At 43.0% G+C, this 21,922-nt stretch overlaps 1 protein-coding gene across 1 annotated transcript in view; it reads right to left on the reverse strand.

Moving 5' to 3' along the window:
* The window catches only part of LOC106573448 (voltage-dependent calcium channel subunit alpha-2/delta-1), a 160,603-nt gene that overhangs the window by 5,391 nt on the left and 133,290 nt on the right, over positions 1-21,922 (reverse strand). Inside the window, exons 33-36 of the mRNA XM_082962632.1 lie at positions 9,343-9,495; positions 9,125-9,177; positions 8,994-9,049; positions 7,098-7,224 (exon numbers count right to left, since the gene is read on the reverse strand). Of these exons, the coding sequence (XP_082818758.1) occupies positions 7,098-7,224; positions 8,994-9,049; positions 9,125-9,177; positions 9,343-9,495 (389 nt within the window). The remainder of the gene's footprint in view (positions 1-7,097; positions 7,225-8,993; positions 9,050-9,124; positions 9,178-9,342; positions 9,496-21,922) is intronic.

Genomic DNA, 21,922 nt, shown 5'->3' on the forward strand with positions numbered 1-21,922 from the left:
TAGATGGCAGCATTCACGCTAAACTGAAAGCGCAAACCACCGCATTTAACCATGGCAAGGTGACTGGGAATATGGCCGAATACAAACAGTGTAGTTATTCCTTCCGTAAGGCAATCAAACAGGCAAAACGGCAGTATAGGGACTAAGTGGAGTCACAATTCAACAGCTCAGACAGGAGACGTATGTGGCAGGGTCTAGATACAATCACGGACTACAAAGGGAAAACCATCTACGTCACAGACACCGACGTCTTGCTTCCACAAGCTAAACACCTTCGCCCGCGATGAGGATAACATAATACCACCGACGTGGCCCCCTACCAAGGACTGTGGGCTCTCCTTCTCCGTAGCCGACGTGAGTAAAACATTTAACTGTGCTAACACTCGCAAGGCTGCCAGCCCATTCCTAGCCACATCTTCAGAGCATGCGCAGACCAGCTGACTGGAGTGCTTAAAGACATATTCAATCTCTCCCTATCCTAGTCTGCTGTCCCCACATGCTTCAAGATTGCCACCATTGTTCCTTTACCCAGGAAAGCAAAGGTAACTGAACTAAATGATTATCGCCCCGTAGCAGTCACTTTTGTCATCATGAAGTGGTTTGAGAGACTAGTCAAGGATCATATCACTTCTACATTACCTGATAGCCTAGACCCACTTAAATTTGCTGACCGTCTCAATACATCCACAGACGATGCAATCGCCATCACACTGCACACTGTCTTATCCCATCTGGACAAGAGGAATATTTAAGTAAGAATGCTGTTCATTGACTATAGCTCAGCATTCAACACCATAGTACCCTCCAAGCTCATCAATAAGCTCGAGGCCCTGGCTCTGAATCCCGCCTTATGCAACTGGGTCCTGGACTTGCCCCGCAGGTGGTGAAAGTAGGAAACAACACCTCCACTTCGCTGATCCCCCACAAGGGTGCCTGCTCTGCCCCCTCCTGTACTCCCTGTTCACCCATGACTGTGTAGCCACACACGCCTCCAACTCAGTCATCAAGTTTGCAGATGACACAACAGTAGTAGGCCTGATTACCAACAGTGACGGGACAGCCTACAGGGAGGGCCCTGGGAGTGTGGTGCCAGCAAAATAACCTCTCACTCAACGTCAACAAAACAAAGGAGCTGATCATGGACTTCAGGAAACAGCAGAGGGAACACCAAACTCAGGAGGCTGTATCACTGCCTGGTACGGCAACTGCACCACCCACTCTCCAGAGTGTGGTGCGGTCTGCCCAACGTATCACCGGGGGTAAACTACCTGCCCTCCAGGACACCTACAGCACCCGATGTCACAGGAAGGCCAAAAAGAACATCAAGGACAACAACCACCTGAGCCACTGCCTGTTCACCCCGCTATCATCCAGAAGTCGAGGTCAGTACAGGTGCATCAAAGCTGGGACCGAGATGCTGAAAAACAGCTTCTATCTCAAAGCCATCAGACTGTTAAACAGCCATCACTAGCACATTATAGGCTGCTGCCCTATATACATAGACTTGAAATCATTGGCCACTATAATAATGGAACACTAGTCACTTTAATAATGTTGACATATTTTGCATTACTCATCTCATATGTATATAGTGTATTCTATTCTATTCTACTGTATCTTAGTCTATGCCACTCTGACATTGCTTGTCCAAATAGTTATATATTCTTAATTCCATTCCATTACTTTAGATTTGTGTGTATTGTGTGTATTATTGTGAAATTGTTAGATAATACTTGTTTGATATTACTGCACTGTTGTATTACTGCATCATTTCGAAACACCCGCAATAACATCTGCTAAACATGTGTACGTGACCAATACAACTTGATTTGATTTAATGTTAGCTAGCTAGCTAGCATTGAACCTAGTTGGTTAGCTTCATCTACCTGAAGATTCTTACTACAGCATTTCATGCATGGTGGCTAGCTTTGACAATCCATTTGAACTGTATTGGTTGGGATTATGGTTCATTGTTTTGCTAACTATTTGTCCTAACTACATTTTCTCAAAAGTGGGGTTACAAGTTTATCAACTTTCAAAGCAGAATTATTTTTCCATTGTTCCTCAACTGCAGTTTATGATATACCTTTTTGTAGCTCTGAGTCTTTACAATGTAAAAACAGAATTACAAATTTTGCAACATAAAACAGAATCGAGGTGGTCGGTCAAACGTGGAAAAAGTCAAGAGGTGTGAATACTTTCTGAAGGCACTGTACATTTGTGTTTCATCACTGTTAAAACCGGAGAGCAACATCTGTCATGTTTAAGTGTACAAAGAAAATATTGCATTTAACAAATAGTTACATGACCTACACAGCATAGGCAAATGCAAGTTAAATTTAGTTGGCAAAGTTAATTTCACCACCGGTTTTCTCAAGTTGTAATAATGTCATTACTAAAATGTCTCTGTTTTTCTTCACCCGTTCATTGTGCCTCTGGACATTGATCACTGCAGCCTGGTCGAAAGTCTTGTTGATCCGGACTCTACCAAAGGGCTTAAGTTTTAGGTTAGCCATAATGTGTTTTTTTGATTTTCCATGTCGGTCAAGGGACCTGCCCTGGTTTGCAAGATCAGAAAAAACAGTGGTGGCTCAATGGTTGTTGAGCAAATATGTACTTTTGTCAAATAGAAGGCATGGCCAGCAAACAGCTTCTTTTGCCTAGCACTCCCAGCTAGCCAGTCGGTCCTATTGTAATTCTCAGTGTTAAAAGATTGGGTCCCACCCCATGCTCCTCTCCCCTGCACAATATCCTATTTTGGAGTCGGCCTCCCATTCTCCTTGATTTTCAGCTGCTACAAAATCGTTTTTAACTAGAAACTCTTCATCCCCATCTCTATCCATAGCTAGCTACTGCAGGACAACGACACACACCATAAGCTAACAATTACATTTTTCTTTGGTGTGATTTGATTGGTGGGAAGTCAAATCCAAACTGGCCTTCCTTGACATTATATATGTTTTGCTGTGCCAGGACCATTCACAGTTGAGCTCACTCAGCTCAGATCAACACTGATTGGTTATCGAAATTATCAAGGGGGGCCAAATGCTAGCTGGCATCACTTGCTATTGAATTCAATGCTACAGATACATGGGCTCTGATTCCTCAAGCTGATTCCTCAGTTGAGAAAGCCACTTGCCAATTGAAGGAAAATTATGAAACAGAGAGACGAAATATACATTTTTTTATTTATTTTATTTTAAATGGGGAAGCTTGGCCTCCCTTGGCATCCATGAACACATGCCACTCTACTTCCCTTCTATGGAATGTCCTATTATTCCTTCAATGGAATTCACTATTATTCCAGGAGAGAGCCGGAGAGAGACAGCTCTACCAGATTCCAACCCAAACACATAGGGAAACACACTCCCAACAGACTAACGAAGCTTTCACAACATGTTCTTCAACTGCCTCAGATGAGAGTAAATTAAAAAAGCTGTCCGTTCCTGCCGCCCGCATCATCACACACATGTGCTTACCGTGGTGATATATAACATGTTCTTCAACTGCCTCAGATGAGAGTAAATTAAAAAAGCTGTCCGTTCCTGCCGCCCGCATCATCACACACATGTGCTTACCGTGGTGATATATATCTGGTTCAGACATACACACAGCCAATACTAAATCACACACATACTACAGGGCAATGGAGCAACCCTCTCCGTCTGTGGAATGGCTCTTTCTTTATGGCACTCATTAAAGTTGAAGTGTCATTAGTTGTTAATGTTGAAGAGAAAAAAAGTCAGGCACATGTGGCTCATATACCCACTGCATTTCTACCTACATTCAACATCCACATCATGTGTGAGTTGCAGCACATAAACAGGGGTAAACGGTTGGGAGAGAGCTCTCAGTAAACAGTGTTTCCCTCTGTGTCCAGCTCCTGACAGATCAAGGTAACGTGCATCTGATCAGAGCCAAGCCGGCAGCAGCTGCCTGGAAAGAGCAGGAAAACACAGAGGAGGGCAGGAAGCTGACCTCATTCTGGATCTACCCCACCAGAGGATGACATATCGGGATGAGCTTGTAGGCTCGGCCCTAATTTATGTGCTCTCTGACACCTGCATGGCAAATGGTGCAGGAACAAAGGACAATGCCCAAATACTAGTCAGCCCTTCCCTCTCTGAAGGGTCAACATGTAAATATCTCTGTTACAGTATTCAGAACACTGAATTTTAAATGTGATATAATAATAGTATAGTATCCATGTATGGTATCTATCTTAAACTTGTTCACTGAGGATAACTTTTATGTTATCTACATGTATGTATAATCTCGGGGGTTAGTTGTATCTGTATAGGGTGAACTCTGAATTACTAAATGCAAAAAGATTTTATGATCTTCTCAGGAATTCTGTCTTATTTACATTGGTCTCATTCCCCACACATACCTTTAAATGCTGTCACATCCTGTGGAGATTGGGCCTGGGAGTGTTTAAGTTACTGGTATCATTTGATTGGTCAATGGTGGTTGGTTTTGGGTTGAAAGGTTAGTTCTTCAGATGCTATAAATGAAATGAAATGCTTTTGTATGATACATTCTCATTTGCTAGGCTTCTAGACCTCTGGTCTACATTTTAGTCATTTTAGCAGACGCTCTTATCCAGAGCGACTTACAGTAGTGAATGCATACATTTCATACATTTTTTTTTTTCTGTGCTGGCCCCCCGTGGGAATTGAACCCACAACCCTGGTGTTGCAAACACCATGCTCTACCAACTGAGCTACAGGGAAGGCTTAGTACGCATATCTTTATTCATGCTTTGTCCTGTAATATAACCTTAGGGACCTACAGTAGCAGTCAAAAGTTTGGACACACCTACTCTTTCAAGGGTTTTTCTTAAAAAAAAAAAAAAAATTCTACATTGTAGAATAATAGTGAAGTCACCAAATTACACATGGAATCATGTAGTAACCAAAAAAGTGTTAAACAAATCTAAATATATTTCATATTTGAGATTCTTAAAAGTAGCACCCTTTGCCTTGATGTCAGCTTTGCACACTCTTGGCATTCTCTCAACCAACTTCATGAGGTAGTCACCTGGAATGCATTTCAATTAACAGGAAGACCTGATTCACGCAGTCTACTCTGAACAGTTGATGTTGAGATGTGTCTGTTACTTGAACTCTGTGAAGCATTTATTTGGGCTGAAATTTCTGAGGCTGGGAACGCTAATGAACTTATCCTCTGCAGCAGAGGTAACTCTGGGTCTTCCATTCCTGTGGCGCTCCTCATGAGAGCCAGTTTCATCATAGCACTTGATGGTTTTGCGACTGCACTTGAAGAAACTTTAAAAGTTCTTAAAATTTTCCGGATGGACTGACCTCCGTGTCTTAAAGTAATGATGGACTGCCATTTCTCTTTGCTTATTTGAGCTGTTCTTGTCATAATATGAACTTGGTATTTTACCAAATAGGGCTATCTTCTGTATACCACCCCTACCTTGTCACAACACAACTGATTGGCTGAAACGCATTAAGAAGGAAATAAATACCACAAATTAACTTTTAACAAGGCACACCTGTTAATTGAAATACATTCCATGTGACTACCTCATGAATCTGTTGAGAGAATGCCACGATTGTGCAAAACTCTTATCAAGGCAAAGGGTGGCTACTTTGAAGAATCTCAAATACACTTTTTTGGTTACTACATGATTTCATATATGTTATTTCATAGTTTTGATGTCTTCACTATTATTCTACAATGTAGAAAATAGTAAAACACAAAGAAAAGCCATGGAATGAGTAGGTGTGTACAAACCTTCAACTGGTACAGTATTTTTATTAAAAACGTTATTTTAATGAATTTATTCAAACTATTTCATCCACAAGATATAGTCCTGACACAAATCTAGGGTTGCTACCCAAGCCGGCTGGTCGTTCGGTCTATCGGTTCCGATGCCAGAGACGTTACCCAGTGGTTATGTCTTTTTGTTCTGTATCTATGGATGTGACCCAGTCGTTCATTCTAAATGTTCTATCGCCATACTGGCTTGCAACGTTATCATCCCTTGCTTGATAGCTAGCCAACTAAGGCTAATTTACAGTCCCGTGAAACAGTGCAGCCAGAATAACAACAAAGTAGCTTCATTTGCAATTATTTAAGCTGTTTTCTAGTGACGTTTATTTGGATACATCCATAATCATGAGCTAATGATGCACAATTTCACCTGGCAAAGAAAATGTGCTCTCTCGTCAGGACAATGTTGTTCAGAGCTATCCAACAACACAGCTAACACAATCACTTCAAACTGAAGCTGGAAAGACTGCAAACTAGCTGCACTTAGTTTTGTTTGACCTGTTTTCTATTGATCTTTCTTTGTATATATCCATAAAAATTATGCTGATTCATGATTTCGGCTGGCTGAGAAAAGCTGCCTGTCTGTCTCATCCCAACTCCAGACGTGTTCATTGTGGTTAGAGCGTTGGGCCAGTAACCGAAAGGTTACCGAATTGAATCCCCGAGCTGACAAGGTAAAAATCTGTCGATCTGCCCCTGAACATGGCAGTTAACCCACTGTTCCCTGGTAGGCTGACATTGTAAATAAAAATGTGTTCTTAACTGACTTGCCTAGTTAAAAAAAACAACATTTAAACAGCTGGAGATCGAATTTGTATATTGAAACAATGTTGCAAATTTCTAAATCAAGGTTTAAAGAAATCTTCGCTGTTGAAAACTAAATGTCAGTAAAAGAAATGTGAGATAAAATCTAGATGCTTTTTATAGTGGAGATCACGTTTATATAATTGTCTGGCTGGGCTGATGAGACAGTGGATTGCGCAGTCAGATGGAACAGTATAAAAAGGTATTAAAGCGTCTAGGATTTATCCAGTGGTAACTTGCGGAATAAACACCGGCTGGAATGCAGTTTAAACCAATCAGCATTCAGGATTAGACGCACCCGTTGTATAAAATATCACATATAATATATATTCACATTTCAAATAGGAGACTGGAATCGACCCTTACATCACTTACACACACACGTGGACACACACACACACACACACACACACACACACACACACACACACACACACACACACACACACACACACACACACACACACACACACACACACACACACACACACCTGGAGCAGTTTCCACAGTCGAGGACTCCCGAGTAGGATCTCTCTTCGTTGTCAAAGAAATACTGAGTCTGCTCTGTGATACAACTCTCCTTAAACATGTTAGCAGACATGTCATCATCTGAGTCCACTAGAGAGAGAGAGAGACTACATAACTGTTACCATACACAACCAAAAACACAAATCAACAAACACATCTGTGCTTACATCTCCTCCAAATAAATAGTCCAAAGCCCCTTCACTTTTTCCACATTTTGTTACGTTACAGCCTTATTGTAAAATGTATTTACTAAAAAAGTACCCTCATCAATATACACACAATACCCCACAAAGAAGAAGAAAAAACAGGTTTTTAGATTTTTTTGCTATTGTTTTTTTTAAGTAAATAAATTGAAATATCACATTTACATAAGTATTCAGACCCTTTACTCAGTACTTTGTTCAAGCACATTTGGCAGCAATTACAGCCTTCAAGTCTTCTTAGGTATGATGCTACAAGCTTGGCACACCTGTATCTGGTGAGTTTCTCCCATTCTTCTCTGCAGATCCTCTCAAGCTCTGTCAGGTTGGATGGGAGCGTCACTGCACAGCTATTTTCAGGTCTCTCCAGAGATGCTTGATCGGGTTCAAATCTGGGCTGGGCCACTCAAGGACATTCAGAGATTTGTCCCGAAGCATCTTCTGCATCGTCTTGGCTGTGTGCTTAGGGTCGTTGTCCTGTTGGAAGGTGAACCTTCGCCCCAGTCTAAGGTCCTGAGCGCTCTGGAGCAGGTTTTCATCAAGGATCTCTCTGTACTTTGCTGCGCTCATCATTCCCTCGATCATGACTATTCGCCCAGTCCCTGCCGCTGAAAAAGATCCCCACAGCATCATCCTGCCACCACCATGCTTCACCGTAGGGATGTTATTGGCCAGGTGATGAGCAGTGCCTGCTTTCCTCCAGACATGATGCTTGGCATTCAGGCCAGAGAATTCAATCTTGGTTTCGTCAGACCAGAGAATCTTATTTCTGTCCTTTTGGCAAACTCCAAGCGAGCTGTCATGTGCTTTTACTGAAGAGTGGCTTCCATCTGAACACTCTACCATAAAGGCCTGATTGGTGGAGTGCTACAAAGATGGTTGTCATTCTGGAAGTTTCTCCCATCTACAAAGACGAACTCTGGAGCTGTGTCAGAGTGACCATCGGGTTTTTGGTCACCTCCCTGACCAAGGCCTTTCTCCCCCGATTGCTCAGTTTGACCAGGCAGCCAGCTCAAGGAAGAGTCTTGGTGGTTCCAAACTTCTTCCATTTAAGAATGATGGAAGCCACTGTGTTCTTGGGGACCTTCAATGCTGCAGATATTTTTTGTACCTAACCCCAGATCTGTGCCTCGACACAATCCTGTCTCGGAGCTCTACGGACAATTCATTTGACCTCAAGGCTTGGTTTTTACTCTGACATGCACTGTCAACTGGGGGACCTTATATAGACAGGTGTGTGCCTTTCCAAATCATGTCCATTCAATTGAATTTACCACAGGTGCACTCCAATCAAGTTGTAAAAACATCTCAAGAATGATCAGCGGAAACAGGGTGCACCTGAGCTCATTTTCCAGTCTCATAGCAAAGGGTCTGAATACATTTATACATTTGCAAAAACCTCTAAAAACCTGTTTTCGATTTATCATTATGGGGTATTGTGTGTAGATCGTATGAGGACAATTTTTCTTTAATACATTTTAGAATACGGCTCTAACATAACAAAATGTGGAGAAAGTGAAGGGGTCTGAATACTTTCCAAATGTTCTCAGAATCAAGAAAGCCATTTTAGCCACAACAAACATCTTGTACCATTATGACTACAAATTCACTGTTTTGGAAACACATATTGCATCCAATATATTATCCTCTACAACTGACCTGCCTCTAGGAACCTTGGGAATATGAGACTGTAGAAGAGCTGCTGCATTATCGACCTACAGAGACAAACACATTATGCTTGGTCCAAACAGCAGATGACAGTAGTTAAAGTATCCAGCCAGTTAACTCACCAGGCACCTGTGGAGGCCCACCAGCTTATACTCAGCATGTCTGCTATAGTGGGCTGGAGAGGGGAGAGGAGAAGAGCACTGAGTGCACACTTCATAATATATGGACAAAATATACACATACAGTACATGTAGCATGAAAGGTAACCAAAGCAAGATCATGCATTAATGCATTCATGTGGGTGTGTGCTGTGTGTGCGTTCTGTGTGTGTGTGTCTCACCACGTAGACAGATCGTGGCCCTGCAGCAGCCTTGCAGTCTCTCTCAGGGTTGCAGACTGACTGGTAGTCGTAGGTCTTGTTGAAGGAGTACAGAGACGTGTTGACCAGACTGATCATCACGACTGGGTCCACCTCCCCAAAGAACTGACCTATCTGTGTTCAGGGAACAGAGAGCTGTGTTCAATGTATGAGCTTTGAGAGGCTGGTCATGGCTCACATCAACACCATCATCCCAGAAACACTGGATCCACTGTTATTTGCATACCACCCAAACAGATCCACAGATAACACAATCTCTATTGCACTTCACACTGCCATTTCCCACCTGGACAAAAGGAACACCTATGTGAGAATAATGTTCATAGACCACAGCTCAGCATTCAACACCATAGTGCCCTCCAAGCTCATCACTACTTTTTGTATATTTTTTTTATTTAACCTTTATTTAACTAGGCAAGTCAGTTAAGAACAAATTCTTATTTACAATGACGGCCTACCCTGACCAAACCCAGACGACGCTGGGCCAATTGTACACCGCCCTATGGGACTCCCAGTCAGGGCCGGATATGTTACAGCCTGGTTTCCAGCCAGGGGCTTGCATTGAGATGCAGTGCCTTAGACCGCTGCGCCACTCAGGAGCCCTAAGCTAAGCTAAGGTCCCTGGGACTGAACACCTCCCTCTGCAACTGCATCCTGGACTTCCTGACGGGACGCCCCCAGGTGGTAAGGGTAGGCAACCCATTCACATCGATTGGGCTGTCGTGGAGCGGGTCGATAACTTCAAGTGCCTCTGTGTCCACTCGCTAATCCATACATTGTAGAGTTTTCTTATTACAATGATGAGGAATAAATTGTGTCGTTGTCATGGAATAAGTTGACTGAGTTTTGAAATCAGTGGAATTCCCAGTGGAAGCAGAGAGATGATTGCCAAATGTGGAGAGTCCAAAAAGAGAACTCTGAAAGAAGAATGTTGTATAAAACACCTGTCTCCGGATAACATCTTCAAACTAAGGGCAACCGTGGCATCCATAACAGAGGGACAAGCGTTCATCCATGTATACGGGTAAGAGTCTAACTGCCGTTTTACGGGCTCCTAACTAACTGCGCTATTTTGTTTATTTTTTCGCATTGTTTGTCACTTATTTTGTACATAAAGTTGCTGCTACCATCTCTTATGAACGGAAATAGCTTCTGTACATCAGAACAGTGATTACTGACCTCAAACTGGACAAATCTTTTTTCTTTAATCAGTCCGACGCAAAGGATATAGTGCTCTCTGGAGACCAGGTCCAAATCCCTGTCATTTGCGTGAAGAAAAGGTGGAGACAAAGAGGGAGAAGTTGGGGTGCCTTGTTAGGATTCATAGACGAGTGAGTAAATCACCATTACGATCAGTTCTACTGGCTAAAGTGCAATCACTGGAAAACAAACTCGATGATCTACAGTCGAGACTATCCAACCAACAGGACATGAAAAATTGTAATATCTTATGCATTGGTAGGACAGAGCAGCTACGTCTGGTAAGATAAGGGGCGGGGGGTGTGTGTCTATTTGTTAATAACAGCCGGTGCGCGATGTCCAATATTAACGAAGTCTTGATTATTGCTCGCCTTATGTAGAGTACCTCATGATAAGCTGTAGACCACACTATCTACCAAGAGAGTTCTCATCTATATTATTCATAGCTGATTCTGGCACTAAGACCGCACTCGACGAGCTGTATAAGGCCATAAGTAAACCAAAAAATGCTCATCCAGAAGCGGCGCTCCTAGTGGTCGTGGACTTTAATGCAGGCAAACTTAAATCCGTTTTACCTAATTTCCACCAGCATGTCACATGTGCAACTAGAGGAAAAAAACTCTAGATCACCTTTGCTCCACACACAGAGACGCATACAAAGTTCTCCCTCGCCCTCCATTTGGCAAATCTGACCATAATTCTATCCTCACGATTCCTGCTTAGAAGCAAAAACTAAAGCAGGAAGTACCAGTGACTCGCTCAATATGAAAGTGGTCAGATGACGTGTATGCTATGCCACAGGACTGTTGCTAGCACAAATCGGAAAATTATCCAGGATTCATCCAGTGGCATTGAGGAGTGTGCCGCCTCAGTCACGGGCTTCATCAATAAGTGCATGGAGGACGTCATCCCCACTGTGACAGTACATACCTATCCTAACCATAAGCCATGGATTACAGGCAACATCCGCACTGAGCTATAGCTAGAGCTGCCGCTTTCAAGGAGCGAGACACTAATCCGGATGCTTAAAAGAAATCCCGCTATGCCCTCAGATGAACCATCAAACAGGCAAAGGGTCAATACAGGACTAAGATTGAGTACTACTACACCGGCTCTGACGCTCGTTAGATATGGCAGGGCTTGCAAACTATTATGGACTACAAAGGGAAACCCAGCCACGAGGTGCCCAGTGACGCGAGCCTACCAGACAAGCAAAATGCCTTTTAGGCTAGCTTCGAGGCATGCACCACTGAAGCATGTGTCATGACGTTGGCCTCTTTTGGTACAGGGAGGACAGTTGACCCCTCCCTTTTGCACACAATCCACCCTGTGTGTAAAGGGTCGTAAAAACTCTAAAATTCCAGGAGAGTCTCTGGCCACATGGCCCATAGAGAGACACAGGAAATTCTTCCAACTCATAGAATTGGAGAGCCAAGCGACATTTTGTGTTCTGGAGAAGGTATGGAAGATTGGTGAAGAATCCAGCTACGAACTGATCCGCTTGGTACAATTTTGTGATACTCAGAAGAGACAATATAGCCATATTACCATAAAACTGTTTATAAAATAGACTCAGCTTAAGACTTGCATCATATGGGTGTATGGAATGTATTAATAAGGATAAAGCTTTTGTAAGACATTGAGATGCTATGTACTGATGTAATGTGATAGAATTGTATTTCTGTAACCAAATCTAACTCAGTCATAGGCACGCCCCCAGGGACCCATACAGGACCAGGCGTCATTTGACAAGCTGTTCTATGGGCACTATAAAACACCCCCTGATTTACATTTCCCCAGACCAGGCCTACACTCCGTTGGCTAATAGGTTTTACCTTCCAATTCCTCTACTGAAAGTGAACCATACCACGTGGTTAACTTTTAGACTATCGATACTGACAGAATAAGAACAAGTCTTTGATATTAATTATTAGTCTGCAGCTAAGTAAATTATATCATTGAACGCGAAGACCAACGAAACAACCATTCGATGACGACATTAATGAATGTCGCTCTGAAAGATCCATTCTAACCGAGAGAGAGAGAGAGAGAGAGAGAGAGAGAAGGCGGACAAAACTTCCCAACAGAACCGAACTCTCCAACAAAGAACGACGACACACTGAGCGTAAATATATATTGATTGCAATTGTTCCCGAATGAGTGAGCCTTCAATTGTCAATTGTTAATATTAATGAACTCTGTGTAACTTCTGAGCCTGACCGTTTATGATCCATTGTTCAACAGGCCGACCTGTCTGTTTAGCCCACAAGGGCACATTCCGATACCAATCCTTTGTGACAATAATTACTGTTTGTATGTTTTTCTGTTAATTACTTAGTGTAGTAAATAAATTATTTTAAGACAATTGATGTATGGATGATTTTAGTAAAGACTGGGTTCGTGCAGATACAACAATTTACGACGTTTGGGATGAGACTGGACTAGAGGTAAAATGCACCAATTAAACTAGAAGATAATCTGCCTATACTATAATAGAATATAATATTATAGTACAGGAAAGTTATATTAGGAAAATTATAGCTTTGTAATCTGAATATTCTCCTTGGTGCCCCGATCTCCTAGTTAATTACAATTAAACGATTAATCAGTTTAATCACGTGATAATAATTACAGGGAGCTAATTGATAAACATATCTTCCGTTTAATGGTAACCCAAAGACACGACATTTGGAGCCCCCGTGCGAGGAATCTAAGATAGAATTGGACTTTGCTGTGAAATTCTATATATCAATTGTGCAAACAGAATTGTACAAACAGCCTGCTATGTAAACAAAGTGATTGTGCATTTTCCATTGAGAGAAGCTATTTGGAGTAGCTCCGGTCTTATGTCGATAGCAGTGAGGATTAAATTCCAGATTTAGTCCGTTAGGCCAAACGGTACTATTTCTGTCGGTCAATATTAACTTCTAGAGTAAGGTTAGAAATTAGAAGTTAACTGTCCGGTAAACCGAGCCGAATAATTTGCCTACCGCACTAAGACATTGTGGGCAGACCGTATGTGCATCGATATTTAAGTACCGTGTCGCTCCGGTCAGCATAAACGCTAGCAGAATATGCTGAATGGGGTTAAGGTGAGACGTCACTAGAAAACCCACCCTTTCCTATTTTGGTGCTTGGAAGGATACTCCTGAACCAAGTAGCAATAGCTTAGCATTACGGGTAAGCTAACAGAGAGGGAACATTTTACCCTCCACCGTAACACGTTTAAAATTTCTCCGTTAGCGCGACGGAAGTCCGACCTTTGTACTTCCGTTTAATTTCAGCATTCTGCACCCTGGTGGTGAAGAATTGCCAGTACATCTCTAGGGGAAATTCAAACGTAGAGCACGGTAACATATCCAGACAATCACAATTGACTGGATATGGCGTCTCATTCAATTTAACTAACAAGTGAAATTGCCAGATTTACCTTTTCAAGTGGATCTTTCAAATAATATCCAAAATTGATTGGGCGTCTACAATGAGACATGATTAACTTTTTCCAAACTTAACTTAGATGAAGCAATGCTCTCAGGTTAATTGAAAGTTAATTCCCAGATAGCCTATACAGGTTTGATATATCATAAATTAATCAGTAAAATCTGCTTTAGCAAGGCACAGTCAGTAAAACCCCTTTACTGACGTTCAGCCCCAGTGAGGAGCGTACCCTAGTGGTGAAGGGTCCCAACATTTGAACTACGGTTTACACTTCTGATATCCAATCAATGGAGATTGTATGGATTATCGTCTCATTCAATTTATTTAGTTAAATTGTCGAACATACCTTTCTAGGTTCTTCCAATTAAATGAGACAACTTAAACTTTGCATATTAACCTTGATGAAGCAAACCTCTCAGGTAATTCAAAGTTAATTCCCAGATAGCCTATACAGGTTTGATATATCATAAATAGATTAATCAGTAAAATCTGCTTTAGCAAGGCACAGTCAGTAAAACCCCTTTACTGACGCTCAGCCCCAGGGAGGAGCGTACCCTAGTGGTGAAGGGTCCCAACATTTGAACTACGGTTTACACTTATGATATCCAATCAATGGAGATTGTATGGATTATCGTCTCATTCAATTTATTTAGTTAAATTGTCGAACATACCTTTCTAGGTTCTTCCAATTAAATGAGACAACTTAAACTTTGCACATTAACCGGGATGAAGCAACCTCTCAGGTAATTCAAGTTTAATACCCAGATAGCCTACCCAGGTAGGACTAATCATTGGCATTGATTAATTCAATTTGCTTTTGCAAATTCATTCACGTCCAACTTGCACAGTACTGTACAGTACTGATGGTTCATTAACGTCTATAAATAGATTAAAATCGTCTTTGCAGCTCCCCACATTCCAAAATTTTGGAAAATTAGGAAAAACATTTTTTCCTTTTAAATGTTCTAATAATGTGCAGGCTATCAGAGGGGGTGGTCCCCACTCGCCCGCTAATTAGTGAACCTCCACCCGTAAATGGATTGATCTCTGACCTCAGCAGCGATAACAACCCTAATTATGCCATTAGTGAAAAAGCAGACAACGTTTTCCAAAATCAACCATCGGGCGCAGGCCTCGTAAAGGTTCTCTCCAGTCTATCTCTGATGTCTTGCCATCTGAGATTGCCATCTGTCCAATACCGCAGTGCACAGCTGAAGCACGAGCAGGTAACGGTAGACATAAAGGGACAGGTGGAGAGAACCGGGAAACCAATGACAAATGCAGAAAAGGGAAAAATTCTGCTAGCTATGGAACTGCGTTCGAAAACTGAACAATTAAATGTAATTGCAAAAACGTATGACGATGAACAAGCACAAGCTCTTCAACAAAATCGTTTTCTACAGGAACAACTCGATTTAGCCAAAACTAAATACGATGATGTCCATGCCAAACTAGATAAATCTGAAGAGTTATCTACAAACAGGAGCGCTCAACTTGACAACATGCATGCTGTTTTGTTGAATGTTACTCAAAATAACACGGTGCTCCTCAAAGCGCTGCAAACCAAAGACGATCAGTTAATGAACACAATGACAAAGTTGGATGATAAATCAGCAGAACTTATTGAAGTCGCTGACCAAATGAATGATGAGAGAACTCAGGTGATGAGGTTGGAAATATTGATTTCTAAGCAAGCAGAGGAAATCTCATCACTGAATCTCTCGCTACGTACTCAAGACCTCTATCTGCAAACCATGACAGATAAGTTTGAGACCGAAAGGAGCAGGTGTGACACTCACGTGTCCAAAATCAGTACTCTAAGCGCTCAAGTGGACTCTGCAATGCAGCAGAATTCCACCCTTAGGTACCATCTGGAGGAAATCCAGAATGGTCACGCTCTACAGCGCGACTTCCCATCCAAGCAACCGGAGCCCTGTACTCACAGGAGTGAAGACAATAGGTTTCAGACCTTGCCTCCCTCATGTGTCCCTAAGTCTTCTCCTCTTGGCCCTTCGGCACTGAGTAATATGGCGCCTCTTGGCCAACAACAACAAGGCTTGGCTTCTTCTCTTGGCCTTTCGGTCCCAATCTCTCAACAGGATGAAGCCAACCCTCTCCGCCCGCTTGGCGCGGAATACCTTGACAAACTCGTCAAGAATTTCCCCACCTTTGACCCCGTTCCAGGTCAGCCAAACGATACTGAGACGTTCCTAGCTGACATAGAGGACGCGTTGGGTGGCTACCCGAACGCTACGGGTTCTGACAGGGTTTACCTGTTGAAGCGAACGTCGAATAGACACGTGACGAGGTTCATTCGTCTACAACAGCAACACGTGCTAAATGACTATGCTAAACTTGCCACAGCTTTGAAATTAGAATTCAGTGGTTCTGCGACTCGCAAACACGATAGCTCACTAGCTAACACCGTCAAACAAGCTCGGAACGAACACCCACAAGCTTTCTATCATAGGCTTCGTTCAGCTTACTTTGGCCTACTCACAGAAACAGGAATGGAAGAGCTGTTACCATTCAAACAAATGTTTCTGTCGAACATGTATCCCACCTTCATTACCTACTTGGGCCCTGCAGCCCACGTTGGCTTGCCTATCTTACAACTCAGAGAGCTTGCAAGCACAGCTTTTGAGGCATCAAAAGTTCACAACGCTAAGAGCCCTGACCACTCAGTTTTGAAGTTTAACCAGGAGCACTCACTCCAGTTAGAGGGTGCATTATCAGGTATTGGAGCGTCGAGAGATGACGCACAACAACAGTTTCTACCACAAAACCCTGATTCCAATAACCTCCGCGGTCGAAATAACTGTAAAATACGTAGCCATCAACATGACTACCGCTACAATCGACCCGTTCGCTACGTTCCTGCACCCAACCCACCAAAAGTGTCAGAGCACAAGGGTAACAAAGGGTTGAAGGACGATCAAAACGTAGACCAATGTTCTCCAGAAGTCCCACTACGGGAAGAACTTAAGCGAGAACCATTTGAGAAAAGGGTAAAAGATAAGTCACAAGGACTAGACGGGGCATTACCGGACACCAGGTCCGCAGGAATTAACACCCATAGCATGGACGTTAAAGTTCAAATTTCTCCCGCTCTCATTCAAGACCCTATCCAGGGCCCGCTTGATCAAGAAACAAGCCCCCGGGCTCTGTCCATAGACTCTGATACAAAAGTTGCGAAGAAAAAGGTCAAACGCTTCGTTAAAGCCAAGCCCACTCAAAATCGGAAAAGTCAATCTGCTTCCATCTTGAACAGACATGGCACATCACGTCGTTGCGAACGACCACTCCACTTTGTGGGGAATATGTCCACTAACCACGAATCTAAACGGCCATACCTGGAAACAGTCCTGGAGGACTGCTTAGCTTGTCATGCGCTAATTGATTCGGGTGAGACAATATCACTCATCTCTCAAACATTGTTTGATGATCTCAAAAGGGCTTTGAAACCAACTAAACGTTGGTTAAAAGTGGAACGATGCGACAGTAAACTTCGAGGGGTCACTCAGACTACCTCGCCTCTCACATTGAGAGTCATGCTGAAACTACACTTCCAGGACGTATCGCTCGTTCACCCTGTGTATGTTACCAGCCTCGAAACTGTAACCCTGCTACTTGGAGCAGACTTGATGGATCGGTTACTCCCATTGATGGATTGGAAAACCAACCAGGTATGGTCACAGGCCACAGTGCCTTCTCCACTGACCACACCGTCTCCCCCTAACGCTAGCTGCAACGCAGTCCTTCACGAGGGGTATCTGTCGAAAGCACCCCTTGAGAAAAAGACGTTTAGAAACCTCTTGGTACAAAATCCGATCCACGGAGATCAGCCAACCTGATTGACCATTCTTTTCGCGATTTCGAGCCAGCTGTCTCTGTGAATAAGCAACTTCCCTCCTCCTTGCAGTCATGTAATACGGTAGTTGAGATGAACTTTTCTTTCCCTTTGGACACTTCCGCAAGCACTGCGGCCGTCCCAGCAAGAAAAACATTGATGCGCAGAGTATACTCTGCTTCCGATGATACACCTTCCGCTTTGTTGGGGACTGTCACCCCTTACAATGACACTAATGGCGTCAGTCCAGCAACTGACCCGATGACTCCCACTTGTGAAACACTTTGCGATATCACAGACCGATATCCTCGTCTCAGTTCACAGGTAATGAAGAGGTTGCCACACGCGGACACGGTGGTGACTGACATGCCTCGACAGCCACTGAGCGTTTTGAAGCACAAACACCAGGAGATTTGGTTGAAAGGTTACAGCCACTCTCATAAAAACTCGGCCGCTGACAACTCGTACATAGGGTCCGACCTTTTCATTTGCGCATCGGACACCAACACCACCCGCTGGTGGGGGGGTCTCGAGGCACAAAGGGGGGGAATAGTAGCCCAGACCCATGATGAGCCTCATCGAGGCCGGGGGGGGGGGGGGGGGGTCAAGACTACGGACAACACCGTACGAGGCCGCCAGAGCATAAATCAAATCTAGTTGTAAACTCTCCTATGAGAACAGTGAGGAGCAGACAGGCCCCTAGACGGGGATTATCTTAGAAGACATCTAAGATAGTACTGAGGTGTACCACACTGGTCGTAAAGGAAGTCCAGTGGACTTGTCCACCTCCAAAACTAATGGCATCAATAATCATTCTTTGCCATGTGTAGGTTCAACTACAATACAACTAGTAAAATGCTCCAATCATGCGTTCCGGTAGATAATATTTCAGAATAAATCGGTAGGATAACTGGTCCCCTTGAGTACCAGTACCAATACTATCAACAGTCAGTCCAGCTACAATCAGTAAGAAGGTTAGAGACTTAACCAATCAAATTACCATTGACAACAGCGACATAGGAGTCACTCAGAGTGCAACACGTGGAGGGGAATCTCCAGTGCACTCTTCCAATGGTTAACACACATGTCACTAATAAATAGGACCCTCCATTCAGGAGTAAAATTATTAGAAGTCATGAACCATGATCACACCACGTTTGACTGGTCCAATACTTAAAGAGTACTTCCGTCGTGAGGTTAGCTCCTCCGTGGATAACATAGCTATGAAATAGACTTCATACCTATCACCACTACAAAGTGGAAGAAACAGTGACTTGTAGAAAAACTACTACAGACTCCCTTGACACCAATTCTGACTGACCTCCAGGCATTGACTTGAAAATTAGTGCATTACAGCTGTAGACTTATCATATAGTTATCAACTTAGGATAGCGCCTAAGCAACACACCAAGTAGGAAAACCCTAGATATGGCATTAGAGACAATGCCATGATAATCATTTTGCCAGAACATTGGACGTATATAGAATACAGTCCAATTAGATGATTTTTTTGTATGAACTATATTTTGTATATTTTTGTTTTGTTTATGCTTTCATTCCTTTTCGGTTCAGTTCCTTTGACACTTAGGAAGTGATAGAGCCATAAACAAAGTCCCCATACAACCATCACTTAGTGCCACAACGCCGCTCATTGGGGAATGAATGTAATTATATATATTTCATGAGTGTGTGTGCGTTGTTAACATCTGCCTAAGTTACTGCCCAGATCTTCCAGTCTGGACGACGGGTCCGGAACGGCGACCCCAAATCCGGACACCCACAGCCTATCCTTGTGGCGGCATGCCCGCTGTCAGAGAGACTACCAAGGTAAACCACCAGAGGGGGGGACCGCAACGGCGATCACCAACCAGGACATCCCCTGGCCCTTCCTGGGGTACTTTACAGCTTCCAGGGAACCTACCAAGGTACACCAATTGAGGAGACCGCAACGGCGATCACCAACCGGACATCAACTGCCCATCCTTGTGGTGGACGGCTCCGCTTTCAGAGAGCCTACCAAGTTCAACCACCAGAGAGGACTGCAACGATGATCTACCAATGGGACATCACGTGGTCATGATTTTATGTTGATTTGTAACTTGCAGGATAAACAAGATCCAAACCACCAGGGGGGGGTATGTCATGACGTTGGCCTCTTTTGGTACAGGGAGGACAGTTGACCCCTCCTTTTTGCACACAATCCACCCTGTGTGTAAAGGGTCGTAAAAAATCTAAAATTCCAGGAGAGTCTCTGGCCACATGGCCCATAGAGAGACACAGGAAATTCTTCCAACTCATAGAATTGGAGAGCCAAGCGACATTTTGTGTTCTGGAGAAGGTATGGAAGATTGGTGAAGAATCCAGCTACGAACTGATCCGCTTGGTACAATTTTGTGATACTCAGAAGAGACAATATAGCCATATTACCATAAAACTGTTTATAAAATAGACTCAGCTTAAGACTTGCATCATATGGGTGTATGGAATGTATTAATAAGGATAAAGCTTTTGTAAGACATTGAGATGCTATGTACTGATGTAATGTGATAGAATTGTATTTCTGTAACCAAATCTAACTCAGTCATAGGCACGCCCCCAGGGACCCATACAGGACCAGGCGTCATTTGACAAGCTGTTCTATGGGCACTATAAAACACCCCCTGATTTACATTTCCCCAGACCAGGCCTACACTCCGTTGGCTAATAGGTTTTACCTTCCAATTCCTCTACTGAAAGTGAACCATACCACGTGGTTAACTTTTAGACTATCGATACTGACAGAATAAGAACAAGTCTTTGATATTAATTATTAGTCTGCAGCTAAGTAAATTATATCATTGAACGTGAAGACCAACGAAACAACCATTCGATGACGACATTAATGAATGTCGCTCTGAAAGATCCATTCTAACCGAGAGAGAGAGAGAGAGAACGCGGACAAAACTTCCCAACAGAACCGAACTCTCCAACAAAGAACGACGACACACTGAGCGTAAATATATATTGATTGCAATTGTTCCCGAATGAGTGAGCCTTCAATTGTCAATTGTTAATATTAATGAACTCTGTGTAACTTCTGAGCCTGACCGTTTATGATCCATTGTTCAACAGGCCGACCTGTCTGTTTAGCCCACAAGGGCACATTCCGATACCAATCCTTTGTGACAATAATTACTGTTTGTATGTTTTTCTGTTAATTACTTAGTGTAGTAAATAAATGATTTTAAGACAATTGATGTATGGATGATTTTAGTAAAGACTGGGTTCGTGCAGATACAACAATTTACGATGTTTGGGATGAGACTGGACTAGAGGTAAAATACACCAATTAAACTAGAAGATAATCTGCCTATACTATAATAGAATATAATATTATAGTACAGGAAAGTTATATTAGGAAAATTATAGCTTTGTAATCTGAATATTCTCCTTGGTGCCCCGATCTCCTAGTTAATTACAATTAAACGATTAATTAGTTTAATCGCGTGATAATAATTACAGGGAGCTAATTGATAAACATATCTTCCGTTTAATGGTAACCCAAAGACATGACACATGCATGAGAGCACCAGCTGTTCTGGACGACTGTGTGATCACGCTCTCCGTAGCCGATGTGAGCAAGACCTTTAAACAGGTCAACATTCACAAGGCTGCGGGGCCAGACGGATTACTGGGGCGTGTACTCAGAGCATGCACAGACCAACTGGCAGGTGTCTTCATTGACATTTTCAACCTCGCCCTGACCGAGTAAGTAATACTCACATGTTTCAAGCAGACCACCATAGTCCCTTTGCCCAAGAATGCAAAGGTAACCTGCCTAATGACTACCGCTCCGTAGCACTCACGTTGGTAGTCATGAAGTGCTTTGAAAGGCTGGTCATGGCTTACATCAACACTATAATCCCGGAAACTCTAGACTCACTCCAATTCGCACACCGTACCAACAGATCCACAGATGACGCAATCTCAATCGCACTCCACACTGCCCTTTCCCACCTGAACAAAAGGAACACCTATGTGAGAATGGTGTTCATTGACTACAGCTCAACGTTC

Source organism: Salmo salar, chromosome 16, assembly GCF_965601325.2.
Source record: "Salmo salar chromosome 16, fSalSal1, whole genome shotgun sequence".
In the NCBI taxonomy this organism is placed as follows: Eukaryota; Metazoa; Chordata; class Actinopteri; order Salmoniformes; family Salmonidae; genus Salmo; species Salmo salar.